At 41.2% G+C, this 21,029-nt stretch overlaps 1 protein-coding gene across 5 annotated transcripts in view; it reads left to right on the forward strand.

Annotated features, from left to right (window-relative positions):
• LOC126176997 (proline-rich proteoglycan 2-like) overlaps positions 1-21,029 on the forward strand; it is a 122,039-nt gene that overhangs the window by 35,512 nt on the left and 65,498 nt on the right. For all 5 annotated transcript variants that reach the window (XM_049924210.1, XM_049924212.1, XM_049924209.1 and 2 more), the window contains 2 exons: positions 2,558-2,743; positions 16,331-16,495. In XM_049924210.1, coding sequence (XP_049780167.1) covers positions 2,558-2,743; positions 16,331-16,495 — 351 coding nt within the window. The remainder of the gene's footprint in view (positions 1-2,557; positions 2,744-16,330; positions 16,496-21,029) is intronic.

Genomic DNA, 21,029 nt, shown 5'->3' on the forward strand with positions numbered 1-21,029 from the left:
CCTTTTTGCAACTACATTCACTGTTTCTTTGAAATATGCATCTAATGCAGACAAAATGTCGTCGTAGGACAGAGTGGCTACGTCGCGTCGGGGAAATAATTTCACTATCACACGGTACGTCTGAACGCCTACGGATGCTAACAAAAAAGGCTGCCGCTCATTACCTTGAATTCTGTAGGCGGCGAGATGGAATCCAAATTGGCGTGACCACTCCGTCCAGCTTTCCAGTGCCGCATCAAAAGAACGAAAAGGTGGTGCAACTGCGTGTTACGGCTGCGGTAGCGGTGTAGCGGCGGATGCCGCATCGTTTTGCAGTGCACGTTGACCCTGGACGAGCTGTCCAAGGGCATCCAATAAGGCCCTCGTCTGCTGATTCTGCAAGCGATAAAATTCGGACAGTACATCTGGAGAATGTGGCGAAGCCATTACACAAGTAAATCAGGAAAATCTATACGAACGCAAAATTCACGTCGCCAAACTGTTGTGACTTGGCAAGACAGCCAAGCCACTATGACTGGTAGCCGAAAGGCACGCGTTTAAGCTCACGCAGGCTGGCGTGAGGTCTGGAACAGTTAAGGGAATTTATAGTATCAAGAAAAGTACGTAGCTTCTGGAATACGTAACTTTAATTCATAATTGGTGAACATCGGTCTGACGGTACATGCATCACAAGATAAATGGCAAATGATAATGGCGCCTTGCTAGGTCGTAGCAAATGACGTAGCTGAAGGCTATCCTAACTATCGTCTCGGCAAATGAGAGCGTAATTTGTCAGTGAACCATCTCTAACAAAGTCGGCTGTACAACTGGGGGCGAGTGCTAGGAAGTCTCTCTAGACCTGCCGTGTGGCGGCGCTCGGTCTGCAATCACTGATAGTGGCGACACGCGGGTCCGACGTATACTAACGGACCGCGGTCGATTTAAAGGCTACCACCTAGCAAGTGTGGTGTCTGGCGGTGACACCACAGTTTGTATTTGAGTTGTTACGTGGCCTGGTAGGGTATATAAGGGGAGCTAATGCCTTTAGACGCTGAGTGACCACTGTAAAGGACACGGAGGGGTTACGTACTCGTGTGACGCAACGTTATCAGCACATGACCGAATTTGAAAAGTATCTCATTGTGAATTTCCATTTGGCTGGCTGGGTAAATCGTATAATATCCAGGTTTGTGGGGCATCCGCATGTGACAGTGGCCCAGTGTTGGACTGTATGGAACGTAAGGGCTGGCATACGCGTGGTCATCGTTCTGGTCGTCCGCAACAAGTGAGGATCTCTGCATTTATTTAAATTCATTTTAAAAACTTAGAATTATCTTTCCTTTTAAACTGAAAGATATTGTGTCTCTAACACATGTGTAGCTGCCATCCAATAACCAGTAATGAACGCCCTGCTCCATTGGCAGGAAACTACCAGTAGCCGGATAAGGGAAATACCGACCGATGCGCAGGTTCCCGTTAAACGACTGCGTTCAGAGTCGTGCCTTGACGGGGAAGCATAGTCTGGTGATGAATGGCTGCGTTGTGTTTAAGGATGAATTACACTTCTGCACTACTCTGGATGACCGTCATCAGCTGGTATGGCGAAGCCTAGGAGAGAGTTCCTATTCTTCCAACGTTTGCCATAGCGATGTTAGTCCTGGCATCACAGTGTGGGCAGTCATCGGATAGGATTCCATTCACAGCTGGAAGTGATTGAGGGAACTGTGATGGCACAACGCTACGTCACAGACATTTTACTTCCTCAATAGTTACTTCCTACGAGACAGTATACCGCTGCAATTTTTCAACAGGACAATGGTCTTCAACCTATGGCATGTGCCTCTAGGAGCTGTATATCGATTCGGAGATACTCCTGTGGCCAGCCAGAACATGTGTGTGCCAATTCGGATCTCAACTCCGATCCAGTCGCAGTGTCCGCGATATCAAGGACCAGTTACAACTGTGGGCCAGCTTGCCTCAGGAGAGAACAACCACTTTGTGACGTCCTTCCCAACTTAAGACGGTGCATGAAGGCCAGAAGCTGTGCAACGTCACACTGACAAGTGGCCTCATACTTGCAAGTTCTTTGTGAATGTAATCGATTTTGTCATCACTGAAATAACATCACATATCCACTCAATCTTTGAAGTATCATTTAGTTTTCTCCACCCCTTCTGGCAGTTGCACTATTTATTATTATTTTTTTTTGTAGGACAGTGTAAGATGCATTGGGTTTTTAACTGTGTACATTCATTTTTCTCGTTCATGCTATCTAACTAATAGGTTGTAGTCTTGATCTGTTCTCTCTCTTGGTTATAAATTCAGCCAAGACCTTCCCTCGTCCATCTATCATGATGGTGTGGCTACCAGTACCTCCCCCTTATGTTTCACTCTCATGGTGTCTAACTATGTTTTCACTCAAGTGTGTGCTCGGATTCATTTTTTGTTTCCATGTCTCCCAGTAATTCCCATCATCTCTCCACAGCTGGCTCAGAAAATTCGGATCTGATTGATTTTTTCATTGTAAGCACTTGTCCCGCTGCTGTATGACGAACTACTGAGAGTCCGTCGGTTGCAGGCTGGTCGCAGCTCCTGAGGCATCGCCGCAGCAGTAACAGCTCTTCACCCCCGGAGCCTCCCAAGGACGCCAACGGCCGCCCCATGCCTCCCCCAGACGGCTACGCCCACGGAAGGGGGAGGAGGGACGCACACAGCTTTAGTTCTGAAACAACCACAGCAGTCCCACTAGAATACATCAATTCTGGTAAGTACCCATTCAGAGATACAGTGACCAGTGAGAACATAATGATCACCCGCCCACTGTCGATATAAACCCGTCTGGCGATAGTAGCCTTCTACATCTACATCTACATTTATACTCCGCAAGCCCCCCAACGGTGTGTGGCGGAGGGCACTTTACGTGCCACTGTCATTACCTCCCTTTCCTGTTCCAGTCGCGTATGGTTCGCGGGAAGAACGACTGTCTGAAAGCCTCCGTGCGCGCTCTAATCTCTCTAATTTTACATTCGTGATCTCCTCGGGAGGTATAAGTAGGGGGAAGCATCCTCATCCTGATCCTCATCCTCATCCTCATCCAGAAACGCACCCTCTCGAAACCTGGCGAGCAAGCTACACCGCGATGCAGAGCGCCTCTCTTGCAGAGTCTGCGCCGCTCTTCTTTGGATCTTCTCTATCTCCTCCGTCAACCCGATCTGGTGCGGATCCCACACTGATGAGCAATACTCAAGTATAGGTCGAACGAGTGTTTTGTAAGCCACCTCCTTTGTTGATGGACTACATTTTCTAAGGACTCTCCTAATGAATCTCAACGTGGTACCCGCCTTACCAACAATTAATTTTATATGATCATTCCACTTCAAATCATTCCGCACGCATACTCCCAGATATTTTACAGAGGTAACTGCTACCAGTGTTTGTTCTGCTATCATATAATCATACAATAAAGGATCCTTCTTTCTATGTATTCGCAATAGATTACATTTGTCTATGTTAAGGGTCATCCGCTGCAGATCTTCCTGCATTTCGCTACAATTTTCTAATGCTGCAACTTCTCTGTATACTACAGCATCATCCGCAAAAAGCCGCATGGAACTTCCGACACTATCTACTAGGTCATTTATATATATTGTGAAAAGCAATGGTCCCATAACACTCCTTACTTGGAGAGGAATGACTCCCAGTCAGGCACATGCATGGTGCATGTAGTATCGACGAGCATGCTTTCCATGTTTAGAATGGGGAATGTGCGCGATCTGAGTTTGACCGAGGGCAGATTGTAATGGCCCAGAGGCTCGGCACTAGGAATTCGGAAACTGTACGACTTGTCGGTGTTAGAGGAGTGCTGAGATGGATTGCCCCATTACAGTTGTCGGACGTCATATGTTGGTCAGACTGTTAAAACAGGACAGGAGGCGATCTCTGGCGGAACTAACATCAGACTTTAGTGCTGGGTTGAGTACAAGTGTGGCTGGACACACAATGCACTGAACACTCCTAAAGACCTAGTAGAGGATAAATGAGCTGTTCGTGGATGAAGCTGTTGCCTACGATGAACTAGAAAATTGTAACGTAATGCATAAAGATCATCAGAGGATCCGCGCTTGGTGCGAGGATTTTCAGTTAACCTCAACATAAATAAATCTACTGCGTTGCTTATGAAGACCCGTTATTGTATAATTGCGCGATTGTCGAAAAGTCACTGTAAACAGTTACGTCTGCTAAGTACCTGTATATAAAGACACGGACATTTTTGTAGTGGAATGACCACATAAAATTAATTGTAGGAGTGCCAGATGCTAGACAGAGTTTCGTTGGAAGAGTACTCAGAAAGTGCAGTCTACTCATAAAGGAGCTAGTTTGCAAAAGTATTGTTCGCCAGTCGGGGGCGTACACATAGACCCAAAACGCTTGCTTTCGTGTGACCGAACAGGTCAGTCCAAGGAGGATTTCCAAGTGTCAGAACCAATCTCGATGAAACTTTTGGGTGTGCAGAAGAGGCGAAATAGTGCAATATATATTTCTTTTTTTGTGTCCAAGTTCACTTTTAAGTGTTGAAACACGTCCCAAAAGGTAACGTGGCATTGTTGGTTTGGAGAGAATATCTTTGGAACAACGACATATAACAAATTGTTCTCATATAAAAATTGATATGTAATTAACGTTCTTGAAAACTGTATAATGGAATTCTGTAATAATTTGAAAATTTGCAAACCACCCGACCACCATTAATTAGTTTTGAAAAATGGAAAATTTTGTTACAACATAAATTAAAGAAGCTTTCAAGCTACTCACACCCATGTGTAATAAAGCTGTTTTCTGAAGTACTATTTCCGGAAAATAAGCTGTATACAATGTGCTGTCAGAGTATTTGCAACGTAGCTTATTAAAATACCTAAACATCGACCCTCTCTCCATAATTGTGTTGTATAAATGATGTTTTAACTACTGACGACGCCTTTGGCACAATTGTTTTATTAATCTCCATTGCAGGATGTGATTTTAGTGTATTTTACTTCTGATGAAGGTATATTTAGATATACTGAAACCGTGGTCAAGGATTTTTAATGAATCTTTATCCTGCAACTGTTTTGGCAGTCATCATTTACCGTGAAGAATTTCAACATTTGCTGTTTCAGCCATGTTTAAAATCTTGAAATATCTAAACATTCTTTATTAGTCTAGTTGTTTATTATACTCCTTTTTGTTTTATGTTTAAATTGGTATTTTACGTTTTATTCTTTTGTTTTTAGTTTACCGTTTCACATACGTGGATGAGTTGGGGTTGTTTGGGGGAAGAGACCAAACTGCGACGTCATCGGTCTCATCGGATTAGGGAAGGACGTAGAAGGAAGTCGGCCGGGCCCTTGCAAAGGAACTATCCCGACATTAGCCTGGAGCGATTTAGGAGAATCACAGAAAACCTAAATCAGGATGGCCGGACGCGGGATTGAACCGTCGTCCTCCCGAATGAGTGTCCAGTGTGCTAGCCACTGCTCCACCTCGCTCGTTCACATACGTGTATTTTGTTATTGAAAATAATAACTCTTCATCATGATACAAAATCATCATTATAATATTAATCTGTAAATTACTGCTTAAAACATAACATTTTGTAACATCTAACACATGAAATGAACGAAATTTGCTCACGTAATGTGCATGATGGAGAACACAACGAAAAAAAAAATAATAATAAAATTAGCAGGCTGTTAAATTGTCGTGTGTGATCCACTAAATATCTTGATTTGTATCAGACATATTTCAGTATACTGCTAAGCCATGGCGAAAAGAACTGATGATGCACTAGTGACTGCAGCTTAATTATATTGTTTCTTAAGTGAAGATCGACATCTAACTCATTCAACAGAGCTAGATCTGAAAATCTGTACCTGTGCCGTGGAGTCCTTTGGGATCACCAGGCAAACAAGTCTCTTGTCCTCAGGAACGATGCTATATACTGTTCTTTCACACTGGCAGCCCTAAGAATCTAACAATAATACACATTTTTCTCCTTCACTGGGAACGAAAACATGTTTCAAATATCTTTTGAAACAGTCAGATGTTTGTTTGTCAGATTTCCGTGTTGTCACGAGGACATTAGGGCTTCAAAAATAGATACTCAAATTCTCGGTCCAAAAGTGTCATTAGTTTCTCCTAAAACTATGAAATGGCGGTTGTTCAGTGTGAAGAAACAGTTTTGACTACCACACGCAAGGACAAGAAACATGTTCATCTGGTGATTCCAAAGGTCTTGACGGCGCAGGTACAAACGTGGTACGTATACGTGTACAGCTTTAGACGTTGGAACAACTTCGTGCGAAGAATTTCAGAATTTCAGATCTAGTTCCGTTGGATGATTTTGATGTCAATTTCTAATTGAGAAACAATGTAATTAAGTTGTAATTACTAGTACATCATCAATTCTTTTCTCCACGGCTTACCAGTGTACTGAAATAGGCGTGATATAATTTGGGATGCTTAGAGGATTACCCGCGACAATTTAAAATCCTGCTGAATTTGGTTTTGTATTGTGTTCTACATTACGTATATTATGTGAAAAAATTTCGTTCCTTTTATGTGGAAGATGTAAGACAACGTTATGTTTTAAGCATTTATCTACAGATTATCATTTTTGTAATTATTTTGTACCATAATAATGAGTTATTTATTACTTTCGATTAACAAAATACACATATTTGAAATGGTAAATTAAAAAAGAATAAAACGTAAAGTAATTTAGAACATAAACCAAATATAAGTACAATAAATAACTAGACTAATAATGAATGTTTAGAAATTTTAATTAGGTACGTTGGAAATACTGTGACAGTACATTGGATACAGATTATTTTCCAAAAATAGTGTTTCAGAAACCAGCTTTATTACACAAGCATGTATATAACTTGAAAGCTTCTTTAATTTCTGTTGTAACAAAATTTTTCATTTTTTAAAATTAATTAATGGTGGTGGCGTAATTTGCAAAATTTCAAATTATTACGAAATTCCGTTATACAGTTTTCAAGAAAGTTAATTACATATCAACCTTTAAACGAGAAACATTTTTTATAGGTCATCGTTTCGGTGTTATTCCCTCCATACCTAATATGCCAGACTACTTTTAGGGATGTGTTTCACACCTTAAAAGAGCAATTAGCAACAAAAAAATCAAGAAACACTTTATTTCGTCCCCTTTACACACCCGCCAAGTTTCAAGACCGTTTATTATCACCTGGGAATGTTCCTCTGTTAGTAGATGCAGAATCTTCAGACGAAGGGAAAACATACAAGAATGTGTCGGTGTGATGGCGTCAAAGAGTGCAATATCAGGATGTAAATCCTAACATGAAAGAAAGACTGGACTTCGGGAATCGGGTTTGTAGTTCCATGACACTGCGGCTCTTACATGGCACGCTGCTGCGACAGTGCTGTATGTGAGAAACCGGTGGATAGAACAGGGTCCTACACAGCAATGAGCGGGTACTGCAACACACGCTGTGCCCATCACGCAGGATGACCGCCGTCTTGTCTGCATGGCCGCAACCGACAGATCAGCTTCGTTCCAGTGTTTCCTCGACGTTGGAGCACTGCAGTCAGAAAGACTGCTATAGCATACAATCTCGCCTCCTCCTTACTCAGGATAACCTGAACAGCAACCTTTAGGTCAGGGAGATTTTAGAGCCCGAGTCACTACACCTTCTGCACGTAGCTCCGCAAGCCACATTTCAATAGGACAATACCCGGCCACAAGTTGCGGGGCCTGTGCAAGCATTATTTAATAGGTGAAGCACACTAGAACCTGTGAAATACAAAACCAGACAGTGAAAAGTGTATGCATGACGAGCGGGGTTTCCTTGTAACAGTAACCTGCGTGACCATAGGCACAGGGACGTCTAAAAACATTGAAAGTTATGCGGCTGTGACAGCACACTTCCTAACCAGGTTACACAGAGCCGTTTTGAAAGATAAAGTTTGATAACAACAATTGCTCTGTGGAATTTCGTAGCTCCTCGTGCAGGAAAACATCGCACGAATAATTAAGTTTCTTTTGTTCATCGTTAATTGTCGCACATAACTATGCACTATAACAACTGCACAATTTTTGATACTTCATAGTGGTATATCACATTTTCGTAGTACGTGAATACAGGACAGCAGCCAAAGAACGTAAAACAGACTTGGAATAGTAAACTTACATCGGTTTTCGGTTGTGTGCGCCGTCGACCGACTATTCTGCAGTCTACTACTGTTGATTGTTACCGAGCGAACGAACACGTTTCAGCCGCCGTTACGGACTCGTAATAAATCACCCTTGTATTCTCCTTCCAGAACACACAGATATCTTTACGTGGGAGAAACTTCCAAAATGAAGACAAGCTGATTTTCAATGTGGAGCTTTCCCTGAACACCCAAAAAGCAGACTTGTGCAACCAAGGTGTCCGCCAAGTTAACTGTCCTTGTGAAAAATGTATGGAATTTTAGAATAAACATGCAGAGTAGGATTAACGCAAACATCAAGTCTCATGGAGACAACTTGATTTTTTAGAGATGGTAATTGAAACTTCATGACTGCACGTCGTGCTTTCCCATCGATCTCATCATATTCTCTTCTCACTCGCTCGCCGTTTCCGCATTTACATGACAGCAAGAGCTTATCAGCTTTTTGTCTGTCTCTGTTCCGTTGAGGGAGTCACATGATGTACGGCATCATTTGTCTCTATTGAGCGAAAATGGCGAGCAGGGAATATGTATTGCCGGCTAAACATCAGCGAGCTTGAGCCATGTTAATGAGGACTAAGCGAAGGCAAGTCTGTGGAGCCAGGTCATCATTCACACATTACGTTGTGGTGCTCGGTAGTCGTTTATCTCGAAAGGAAGCGTGAGCTGCGAATATACGAAATGAAGAGTGGCCACTGACGCTAGTAGGTTAAATATTCGTGCGTGTTTTCTCTTACTGACTCGATTTCATTAAAAGGATTTTTTTAATGGTTCAAATGGCTCTGGGCACTATGGGACTTAACTTCTGAGGTCATCAGTCCCCTAGAACTTAAAACTACTTAAATCTAACTAACCTAAGGACATCACACACATCCATGCCCGAGGCAGGATTCGAACCTGCGGGCGGTTCCAGACTGTAGCGCCTGGAACCACTCGGCCACCACGGCCGGCGATTTAAAAAAAAATTCAGTTGTACAAACCGTTTCGAACCAGATTTATCAGATTTCACGATACTACAAGTGTTTTACATGAATGTAGACAGAAACTTAGGGTAAATTTTAACTTATAAGAGTTTGTATTTTCAAAACAACCATCTGATTCTACAAAGGAATATTTTTTACATAAGTGCACGTACAACTTTAAGGTAGTTCACAAAATGTTCAATGTTTCTCCAGCAGATGAACAACAAGATTCCAGACGATAGTAAAACTCGTACTTTACTTTTTCCAGCACGTGTGGCGTTACTGCATTCACTCCTGTTGCTATGTACCTTCAGAGTTATGAAGTGGGTTACAGAATTCGCGAGGTCCCTAATCGTGCCGTTATGTTGAAGTGCACAGGTTTAGCGTCTCTGATACAGCATAACGTGGACGAAGACGAAGTGCTACCAACATATTGTCTACAGGCGTGAAGTGAAAAATCTATACGTGCATTATCAGACTGTTTTAAACAATGCCGGATACTATATTGCTGCTGATTAATTTATCCCATATGTTTATTTGTTGTTTTCATAAACTATCGAAAAAGCACTATTTAGTAAGCACTGTTAAAATGCAAATGAATTACAACTTATCATAGAACGTTACGAAAAAGTCTTTTTTAACTAAACAAAATATCCCAAACATTCACGAATTAACAGGATAATATGGACTTTTGCCTTCGAAATTGTCTGTGTCTACTTTCAGTCCACAGCCATAATGAAGTAATGTTACAGGGAGGACTACCATGAAAATATGCTAATGTAGCAGTAGTGGTAGATACATAACGAAATCCACTTAAAGAGTCATTTGGTGCGACAACTGAGTCAATACAGTTGACAGAAGCAGAAAGAGCAGGCATTAAGAAATATACAGTTCTGCAAGGTTTTCGCATTTACAGCTCACAGAATCAAGTAGCGACAAAACCTATGGCGGAAAAGTTGTCTTAAGATATCTTTACTGATTGTCGATCTGTGTGCTAGTGCGTCTTTACATAATAGGTAAAAGTGTTGTCTCCATTGAGACTAGAGCTGGAAATTAACACAGGTGGACTTTTTAAAGCTATCATACAGCTGTAAGAGACATCGCTGCCTTGTTGTCACAATCATGGCTAAGAAGGATAATACAGAACCTATATGGCAAAGTAAGCTGCAGTTGCTGAAGGAACAAGGTTCCCGACGACAAAATCATGAATTTGCTACCTCCGCGTCATCCCTTAAGTGAGAATCATTCATAATATTTAATGCAATCGAAAAAAATACATCGAGTGAATTTATCAGGATAATTACGAACCACCCCAGGAAGTGAATCGACAGGCACATAGTTGCAAAACGTTTTCTAAAATGTTGCCAATTCTCGATTAAATTAGCCACAGGCAGAATACGTTTGCTCAGCTGATGCGTTTCTTCACAGGGGAAGCTTGCGGCGGCTGCCAAAGCATTGTCTGGGAGTGGAAATACCTAGTAGTAACCAATACGTTTTGTTCACATCTCTGTAACTACAATTTAGGGCTAAAGTGTAGTTACGAACAACATTCAGATGCACCGACTGCAGTTCATACATCATAAATAAAGAGCAGGGGAAATTATTTCGGCTATTCTCCTCTAGTTGCTGTCATAGCTATTTTTGTTTTTCTGTCTTAAATGAACTGCTAACTAACGAAGATACTCATTCACCGGAAGCGAATAGTTTATTGGAGTCACAAGTCAGTCTTAATATTATGAGTAAATAGCTATCATTTTAATATTATTTACTTGGAAACAGCTTTCCTTGTGAATGCTTGTACTGGTACTGTCTGTGATACATAGTAACACAAAAAGCGGCTCTGAGCACTACGGGACTTAACATCTGAGGTCGTCAGTCCCCTAGAACTGAGAACTACTTAAACCTAACTAACCTAAGGACATCACACACATCCATGCCCGAGGCAGGATTCCAACCTGCGACCGTAGCGGTCGCGCGGATCCGGGCTGAAGCCCCTAGAACCGCTCGGCCACCCCGGACGGCCATAGTAACACAAATTAGAAAGACAACGTAAGAGTTATTACAAAGCGCGAACATACACAAAGAAATTTCAAAAGCTACGAATAACATACAGTTTCAAATCATAAAAACAATCTCTGTAAGGAAATTTTTCACAATGACCAAAAAATAGGACCCAAAACCGCAGAAAGACAGTTAAACGAGTGAAAAATTGCAGTGCAAATTCGATTCCTGGTACTGATGGGTAACACTCGTTTCACAGCACTTCCCGCATACGTGACGTCAATTTGACGTTACACGCAGTATGACGACAGCACGATCGATTTTGTAACGAGGGAGATAATGAATGATTTTGCTCTTCATTTCACTCGTAGCAGTTTAAGGTAAGAAATAATTCAAAAGCCAAGATCGCTTAAATACTGTTTACTGGATAACCGGTTTCAACACACTAAAGGTGCTATCATCGTATCTGAATGTAGATTAACATTTATAAACCACTTGGATATAACGATACATGAGGCAGACCGGCTGATGTAAAATCATTGTCACAGAAATAAAAAATAAAAAACACCTGCTCTCATGGTCATTCTATTCCATTAGATCAGGGCCGGCCAAACACTGCACAGTGTGCAGACGTGCGGAAGTGCTGAACATGTGCGCACGTGTGCGACAGCGAGGGACAGCGACATCTGTTATTAGACATGTGTCCTAAATGAACGGGGTGGCTCCTCTTCCCTGTGGTACAAGCAAGAGCGCAACATACCCAATCTCGTTTACCCCTGGTGACCGTAACCTTAACGGAGAAGTACTGAGAAATGGCAGGTACTGTGAAAAAGCAAAGGACGGCAGATCTATGTTCTCGGTCGTTTCGATCAAGCATCAGTGATGAAAATCTCCCGCAATTGCTTGCGTTTGTCAATGAGCGGTGCTTTTGTGCCCGATATTAACTATATCATTTCGCATGACCAGTGATAAACGTGTTTGGATTTATTCCTTTCATAATTAAAAAATTAGTGTTTACTAACAGTGCATTATTGCCTCATTCTGCTCCATGTTACATTATGATCAGGAAAATTGATCATTAAACCAATTGTTGTATACTTACATTTAGGTTTTTTTTTTAAATGTGTGAAGGGCTACGCTCAGTTGAAGTCGATAAAACATAACATTCATCTAATTGTTGGTTATGACGCAGATTTCAGGCGGAACTGATGAAAGATATTGCAATAATGGTACAGGTGATCAGCGAGACAGTAATTATGTGGGTGTAACTGAGGTCACCGAGAATTAGGAAACCTTGCATTGGTTTAATGTTATTTGAAATCATGACTAAGGTTCGTTGGAAGTCCCTAAGTGCTCTCTTTCTTAAATAATAGATAAAAAACATTAGGCGTATTTACGTGCCGACAGTCAAGCTGCCTTAATAAATACCCACGGTTGTTAACTGTATTACTTGTCTCACTGGGTTAAACTGTTAACATAAAAGTAGACGTCTCAATGAGTAGACTGTGACAGTATTTTAAATGTTTAATACGCGAAATACCTTCGCATGGTTGGCTTGAAAGCTGTGGAAAGAGCACTAGAATGCGCCGGTACAGAGTATCCCAGCAAGCGGATAAAGCGACATCTGTGCGTAGAAACATGCACTACATGAACGCTAACGGCTGCGGCGTGCACGCTGTGACCCGGAAGTTGCACATGTGCAGGAGCACCGCACGCGTGCAGAATTTCTGGCCGGCCCTGGCTTAGGTTCATGGCTAACCACTGTCTCAGAAATCACCACAAACTCGGAAATAAACAGCGAAATATTTTCAACAAGGAATAATATGAATGTTACACCGTTTCACTAGAAGCAATTTATGGTGTCGTCTTAGGTTCATGCCTAGCCATACACTCGAAAGCGCCACATATTCGGGAATAAAGAGCCAAATACTTGTGGTATGAAGAACATGAATTTTATTGCTGCTCGTTTCCGTCGCACCCTCCCTGTTTGGTTCTTGATTAACTACACACTCGGAAACGCTAAATATTTATCTCAACCTGCGTTGTCTAAGCAGAATGAAATCTAAATAACATATAATATTGCAGAACATACTTATATTAGGTTCATAAGAAGGTCGCATTATGTGTCAGCAACACTAACATGAACAGAAAACGTGCGGCTAGATATAAACCTATATCTTTCAACTCCAGAAACAACGACGTTATCTATTACGCTAACACTTACTCGTTTGACTTTTGTTTCTTGATCTGGTTAGCATATAATTTCTTGAAGGCTTATGTCATTGATGCATTATTAAATGACATTTAAAGGTGACGTAGAATGAATCTGCCAGGAAGTTTCATAAAGGTGACGTGTTTGTGAAAAATTTTCAATATTTCGTTACCTTGGAACGACATACTGCAAATTATAATACTATCGTGTTTCATACTTGATTTGTAAATTAATGACGATACTAGTTCACATTTGAAGAGCACTCGCATATGAACGTACTAACCGTTGATAAGTGTTTATGTGACGTTTAATTATAGCAATAATTATAATAAATCATTCCAAGAATGACGTGTTTCTATAAATCTCTAATACGTGTACATCGTCTTGTGAGAGGCCCGTATCAACGGTAACGAAAGTCGATATTAAGCGTGACGTCAAACTACTGGTGATGCTCTGTAAATAAAAGGGAAAAGAGCCTGGTGAATGTGATTTTTAGTTTTCACAGTTGGCGCATTTTGATAGTAGTTTATTTCCCTGTTGTTTCACTATCTTGCAGTGTGGCAACGCTGCAGTATATGGATTCATGTATAATAAAACACATGTTACGTTGAAATACCAGTAAGAGTATGATAAACGTGTTTTGTACCGTAATACCCTATATTAACGCATAAAAATCAATAAATTAGTTAACTGCAGGAACAAAAAATACATCAATTTTTAGTTACGAGCGCTCCCCTAAACAGCCATGACTACCATCTGTGCTGTCACGTGTAACAGTGTTCACATTTATATGGATCAGCTATATCAATCATGTGTTGCTAGCAACAAAGGGTACGATTTTCAACATCAGTTGTATACCAAGGAAAAAGTTTTCAAATCAGTGCTAACGATGTGACTGTAAATGTATTGTGCTTTGTAATTGTTATAGATGTACAAGTTACGAATATGGAGAGCATGTTTAAGTTTAATAACGGTCAATCCTTACGTAGTATTAAATAAAATTACCGTGTAAATCATTTATTTAAATTGTGCATTTACTGAACTGATGGGGTTCGTACTCAAAACGTTACTCACATACAACATAAAGCTGTCAAGAACGTTTGTCTGCCGTGAACCAACCTTAAATTCAACCCATAGTGCTATCATATCTCCGACATTAAAAAAAGTTGTCTGGAAAACAGTGGATTGCACAAAGTGACAAGAGGGATACTTATTTTAAAGACCAGTTTAAAGAGTCAGCGCACATATTTTCGGACTTTCTGTACTCATAATTCTGTATAAATAGCAGGCAGAGAGTGAGAGAAAGACAAAGAAAGAGAGTCGTTGTTTTCAAAGTTGTGTCCCAAATGTCGCTGTCGTAAGATAAATAACCTGTTGTTGGTGTTGTGGTCTTCAGTCCTGAGACTGGTTTGATGCAGCTCTCCATGGTACTCTATCCTGTGCAAGCTTCTTCATCTCCCAGTACTTACTGCAACCTACATCCTTCTGAATCTGCTTAGTGCATTCATCTATTGGTCTCCCCCTACGATTTTTACCCTCCACGCTGCCCTCCAATGCTAAATTTGTGATCCCTCCATGCCTCAGAACATGTCGTACTAACCGGCCCCTTCTTTTTGTCAAGTTGTGCCACAAACTCCTCTTCTCCCCAATTCTATTCAATACTTCACCATTAGTTATGTGATCTACCCATCTAATCTTCAGCATTCTTCTTTAGCACCACATTTCGAAAGCTTCTATTCTCTTCTTGTCCAAACTATTTATCGTCCAAGTTTCACTTCCATACACGGCGACACTCCATACAAATACTTTCAGAAACGACTTCCTGACACTTAAATCTATACTCAATGTTATCTAATTTCTCTTCTTCAGAAACGCTTTCCTTGCCACTGCCAGTCTACATTTTATACCCTCTCTACTTCGACTGTCATCAGTTACTTTGCTCCCCAAATAGTAAAACTCCTTTACTACTTTAAGTGTCTCACTTCCTAATCTAATTCCATCACCATCACCCGACATAATTCGACTACATTCCATTATCCTCGTTTTGCTTTTGTTGATGTTCATCTTATACCCTCCTTTCAAGACACTGTCCATTCCGTTCAACTGCTCTTCCAAGTTCTTTGCTGTCTCTGACAGAATTACAATGTCATCGGCGAACCACAAAGTTTTTATTTCTTCTCCATGGATTTTAATACCCACTCCGAACTTTGCTTTTGTTTCCTTTATTGCTTGCTCAATATACAGATTGAATAACATCGGGGATAGGCTACAACCCTGTCTCACTCCCTTCCCAACCACTGCTTCTCTTTCATGTCCGTCGACTCTTATAACTGCCATCTGGTTTCTGTACAATTTGTAAATAGCATTTCGCTCCCTGTATTTAACCCCTGCCACCTTCAGCATTGGAAAGAGAGTATTCCAGTCAACATTGTCAAAAGCTTTCTCTAAGTCTACAAATGCTAGACACGTAGGTTTGCCTTTCCTTAATCTTTCTTCTAAGATAAGTCGTAAGGTCAGTATTGCCTCACGTGTTCCAATATTTCTACGGAATCCAAACTGATCTTCCCCGAGATCGGCTTCTACCAGTTTTTCCATTCGTCTGTAAGGAATTCGTGTTAGTATTTTGCAGCTGTGACTTATTAGACTGATAGTTAGGTAATTTTCACATCTGTCAACACGTGCTTTCTTTGGAATTGGAATTATTAAATTATTGTAATTATTAAGTAACCTAGATGGAACTAAATAAACATTCAGTACACACCCACAAAAGAACTTGAAACGTGGATTGGATGCAGTTACTTCGCGACAGCTTAACAGAAGTAACCAACGTTCATGTGTGGAGTATATCAAACGACCATAAATAATGACTTGTTAAGGACATCGGTGAGATAGTCCCCCACCGACTTCCAATTCTATAGAATCTGACACTTCTGTGACTTAGGTTCTGCCAGAGAGAAGCGCAGCAACGGTGATGACGAGGCCGTGGCGTCAGCTCACGTCCTGGAGATGACAGGTGGCAGGAACCGTCGTTCCAGCAACCATTCGGCGCCACCAAGAGGCCCGCCCCCCAACCGAGGGCGTAGGGCTGCTGGAGACCTTGAGAGTGGTGAGTGCCTGCGACTTAGTATACGGAGGCAGCGGATGTAAGAGACGTATCGGCAGCAGGCGCACCAAGGCATTGTTAGCCGTGTTGCGACAGTCTAGGAATGCATGGCGTTCCTACAAACCAAGGAAGAAATACAAAAATTACAATGCAGCTGACAGATTGTAATCAAACTGCATAACGCATTTTTATCTTCTATTTCCAACAGCCTTCTCTCTCATACTCGAATCTGGACGTTTCTCAAAAGCATATATCGTTCTTTGATAAAGCTTTTCTACTGGACACCATCCAGCTTATATTATGTAACACTGTTGCATTTCATTACTTAACTGACTGTTTTATCTTAAGTATTCTTCACTATTAACTCTTAACAAACGCTTACACATTCTTCTTTCAGTTTATTAACATCCATGTGCTGCGTGTGTTGATGAGCCGTTTCAGAAACCAGCAAACTATAAATGTGGTGGCTATTTATTCTATCTTATTCAATCTGATTTGGAAATCTACTTCAGGGACGACAAAAATGAATTAAAACTGTTTATTAATCAGAAAAGAATACTTTATCTGATTGGGCAGCAGAGGCACGTGGCCCATTGAATTAAACTCAAAGGAAGAATGTACAGTAAAGAGAAACGGAACTTCGTTGACAGTTTCACATTGCTTAGAAATTGCTCATACTGGAATGGGATGTGCTCAGAGATCATACAAATGTGCGAGTAAACTGTAGGGGAGAAGAATCCAGTTTACGGCGCCTGTGACACCTTCCTTAAACGACTATAATCGAATGTCAGGTGGAGTTTGCGTTTAACTCAACCGGTAGTGAAACTGTGCTCCTTCAAACCCCTCCTGAAGCTGTGGCTGTCAGAAAAAGGACGTCGCAGGAAATAATTGTCTGCAATGTATAACTTCCTCTAAATGGTGCAATACCCCCGAAATGCCTTCACAAAAGAAGACGAAGTAAATATTCAGCTGCCAACATGAGTAGCGTAGAAGTAAATATCCTCGGAGTAGTGAAGCAACTTAAATAACTTAATAAAAGCAAGTCTTCTGGTCCATACCGTATGCCGATTCGGTTCCTTTCGGAGTATGCTGATGCATTAGCTCCATTCTTAACAATCATATACAACCGTTCGCTCGACGAAAGATCCGTATCCAAAGACTGGAAAGTTGCACAGGTCACACCAATATTCAAGAAAGGTAGTAGTAGTAATCCACTAAATTACAGGCCCATTCGTTCACGTCCATAAGCAGCAGGATTTTGGCGAATATATTGTGTTCGAACATTATGAGTTACTTCGAAGAAAACGGTCTATTGACACACAGTCAACATGGGTTTAGAAAACATCGTTCTGTGAAACACAACTAGCTCTTTATTCACATGAAGTGCAGAGTGGATTTCCGGAAGGTTTTTGACACTGTACCACACAAGAGGCTCGTAGTGAAATTGCGTGCTTATGGAATATCGTCTCAGTTATGTGACTGGATTTGTGATTTCCTGTCAGAGAGGTCACAGTTCGCAGTAATTGATGGAAAGTCCTGGAGTAAAACAGAAGTGATTTCTGGCGATCCTCAAGGTAGTGTTATAGGCTCATTGCTGTTCCTAATCTATATAAACGATTTGAGAGACACTCTGCAGATGACGCTGTCGTCTATCGACTAATAAAGTCATCAGAAGATCAAAACAAACTGAGAAACGATTTAGAAAAGATATCTGAATGGTGCGAAAAGTGGCAGTTGAGCCTAAACAACGAAAAGTGTGAGGTCATCCACTCGGTTACACGATAAATCAGTCTAATCTAAAAGCCTTAAATTCAACTAAATACCTAGGTATTACAATTACGAACAACTTAAATTGGAAGCAACACATAGAAAATGTTGTGGAGAAGGCTAACCAAAGACTGCGTTTTATTGGCAGGACACTTAGAAAATGTGAGGAGACTGCCTACACTGCGCTTGCCCGTCTTCTTTTAGAATACTGTTGCACAGTGTGGGATCCTTACCAGATAGGGCTGACGGAGTACATTGAAAAAGTTCAAAGAAAGGCAGCACGTTTTGTATTATCGCGAAATATGGGAGAGAGTGTCACAGAAATGATACAGGATTTGGGCTGGACATCATTAAAAGATAGGCGTTCTTCTCACGAAATTCCAATCACCAACTTTCTCCCCGAATGCGAAAATATTTTGTTGACACTGACCTACATAGGACGGAACGATCACCACGATAAAATAAGGGAAATCGGAGTTCGTACGGAAAGATATAGGTGTTCATTCTTTCCGCGCGCTATGCGAGATTAGAATAATAGAGACTCGTGAAGGTGGTTCGATGAACCCTCTACCAGGCACTTAAATGTGATTTGCAGAGTATCCATGAAGATGTAGTTGTAGAAAATTTCACAGCGCTTGTGAAACACTTTGTAGAAATTTTTGTCGGCGTACAAGATGGTACTTCATGAAATACATTTTTACCTTCTAGAGATGACCGTAATCGCTATAATTATTAGTATTGTTTTATTTTTAGACATAAAGAAAACATAGTTCTGATTCTGTACGATAATAAAAATTATTTTGAGGATGCTAGCGTAGCCAGGCAATCGCAAACAGAGATGATCAGTCGGAGTTTATGATGGATGATGGTGAGTAGGTCTAAGGAGACCACTCTAGCCGCTCTCTTTCAAGGGACGATAAAAACATAAAGAGCTCGATCTGCCCTGTTGCTACATCGCATGTATGTTTTCGAAGGCGCGCCCTAGATGGACTTTTTTATTTTTTGCCAATTCGGCCTCCTCGCGCACAAGGACAAAGCTTGGGCTGTCAGCAGTTGCAATTCCCCGCTTTTCAGACAAATAAATGACTTTGATTTTCAGAAGCCGCTAAAAATGAATGTCCATTTAAAAAAATGATGGTAAGTCCCGTTAGGAAGAAAACGAAAAGCTGGTTTATTGATTTTATTTAAGGTATTTACGCAGAGGAATGAGGTGATGATTCTACGTAGACTGCGAGGGATACCGATAGGAGTGTCATAACAACCTCAGTTTTATGAGTGGCGTGTAGCATGGGTTTTATGTCGGTGGATGCCTGATTGAGGTACTTGGAGGATGACGAGGAAAGACATTTTGGACCGAGCATTGGGATATGTGTTACCCTTTCCTCACTATCCTTACGTGTGATATACGATAGCAGAAGAATGATCGCATAGTCTTCTTCGATTACAGATTTCATAAATTTATGAAACAGTGTTTCGCTACACCTAGGTCGTCTTTATTCCAGAGATAACCCATTTAACTACCCGCACATTTTTGTTGAAATTCTCTGTGGCCTATACCTATCCATTACGATCCTATGTCTTTCTGATGTCTACTTGATAAGGATTCCAAAGACTGGAACAGTACTCTAGAGCTGGTCGCTTTAGTGTCCTGTATGTAGTTTCCTGTACAGATACGTCTCACGTACCCAGAACCCTCCCAAAAAATCTAAATCTTTAGTTCGTCTTCCCTAATACTGATTTTACATTTAATATCGCATCTTAGAATTACCCCTAACTGCTTACATGACATCACATGCTCAAAATGTTTACCGCTAATCTTGTAATCTGATACTGTAGTGATTTTTGTCTTTGTTATAGACATTATCTTACGTTTGTCCACACTTACGGACAGCTGCGATTCATTACACAAAGTGGGCACGTTGTCCTAGGCTTTCTGTAATTCCTTACGATCATCCAGGGACGATGCTTTCCCGAGCACAGTAGTATCGTCAGGCAAAATTCTTATATCGCCGCATATCCTCTCTGATAAATCATTTACACATATTGAAAACATATGAGGTCCTGTTCGACTTTCTTGTGGTCACCCTTTGTTACAACGACGTGCTGAAAAGCAATGGCTCCCAATTTTTTATGTGAACACTCTTAAATCTTTTTAAATGAAACAAACGTTATTAACATTCTACATCTTTATTCTTCGTTTCAACATAGGCAGAATTTCTTGGACCACGAACTCACATCCCGAAAGGTTCACCAGCAGCTATAGATGTACAACGTTAATAACGTTTGTCTTCTTTAAAAAGCTTCAAGTGTTTTCACATGAAAAAAGTCGGAGGTATTTCTTTTCAGCACGCCCTCGTACCGTCATTTCTGTGAAACGTTCACTACTCTAATGTAGAATACCTAGACCGTGTGCAGCAGCTAAAAAGTGCATCCTAACACTGGTTCTTTCTAATTAGACTGCTTCATCAACTTCAAACTCCTATTTCACGTTTCGCCGCTTTCGGGATACTATTCTGAGATAAATTACGATACACATCACCAAACTGAGCCGGCCGCGGTGGTCTAGCGGTTCTAGGCGCTCAGTCCGGAACCGCGCGACTGCTACGGTCGCAGGTTCGAATCCTGCCTCGGGCATGGATGTGTGTGATGTCCTTAGGTTGGTTAGGCTTAAGTAGTTCTAAGTTCTAGGGGACTGATGACCACAGATGTTAAGTCCCATAGTGCTCAGAGCCATCACCAAACTGAAACAGCACAATGGCTACTACAACGT

The sequence above is a fragment of the Schistocerca cancellata genome, chromosome 3 (genome assembly GCF_023864275.1).
Source record: "Schistocerca cancellata isolate TAMUIC-IGC-003103 chromosome 3, iqSchCanc2.1, whole genome shotgun sequence".
In the NCBI taxonomy this organism is placed as follows: domain Eukaryota; kingdom Metazoa; phylum Arthropoda; class Insecta; order Orthoptera; family Acrididae; genus Schistocerca; species Schistocerca cancellata.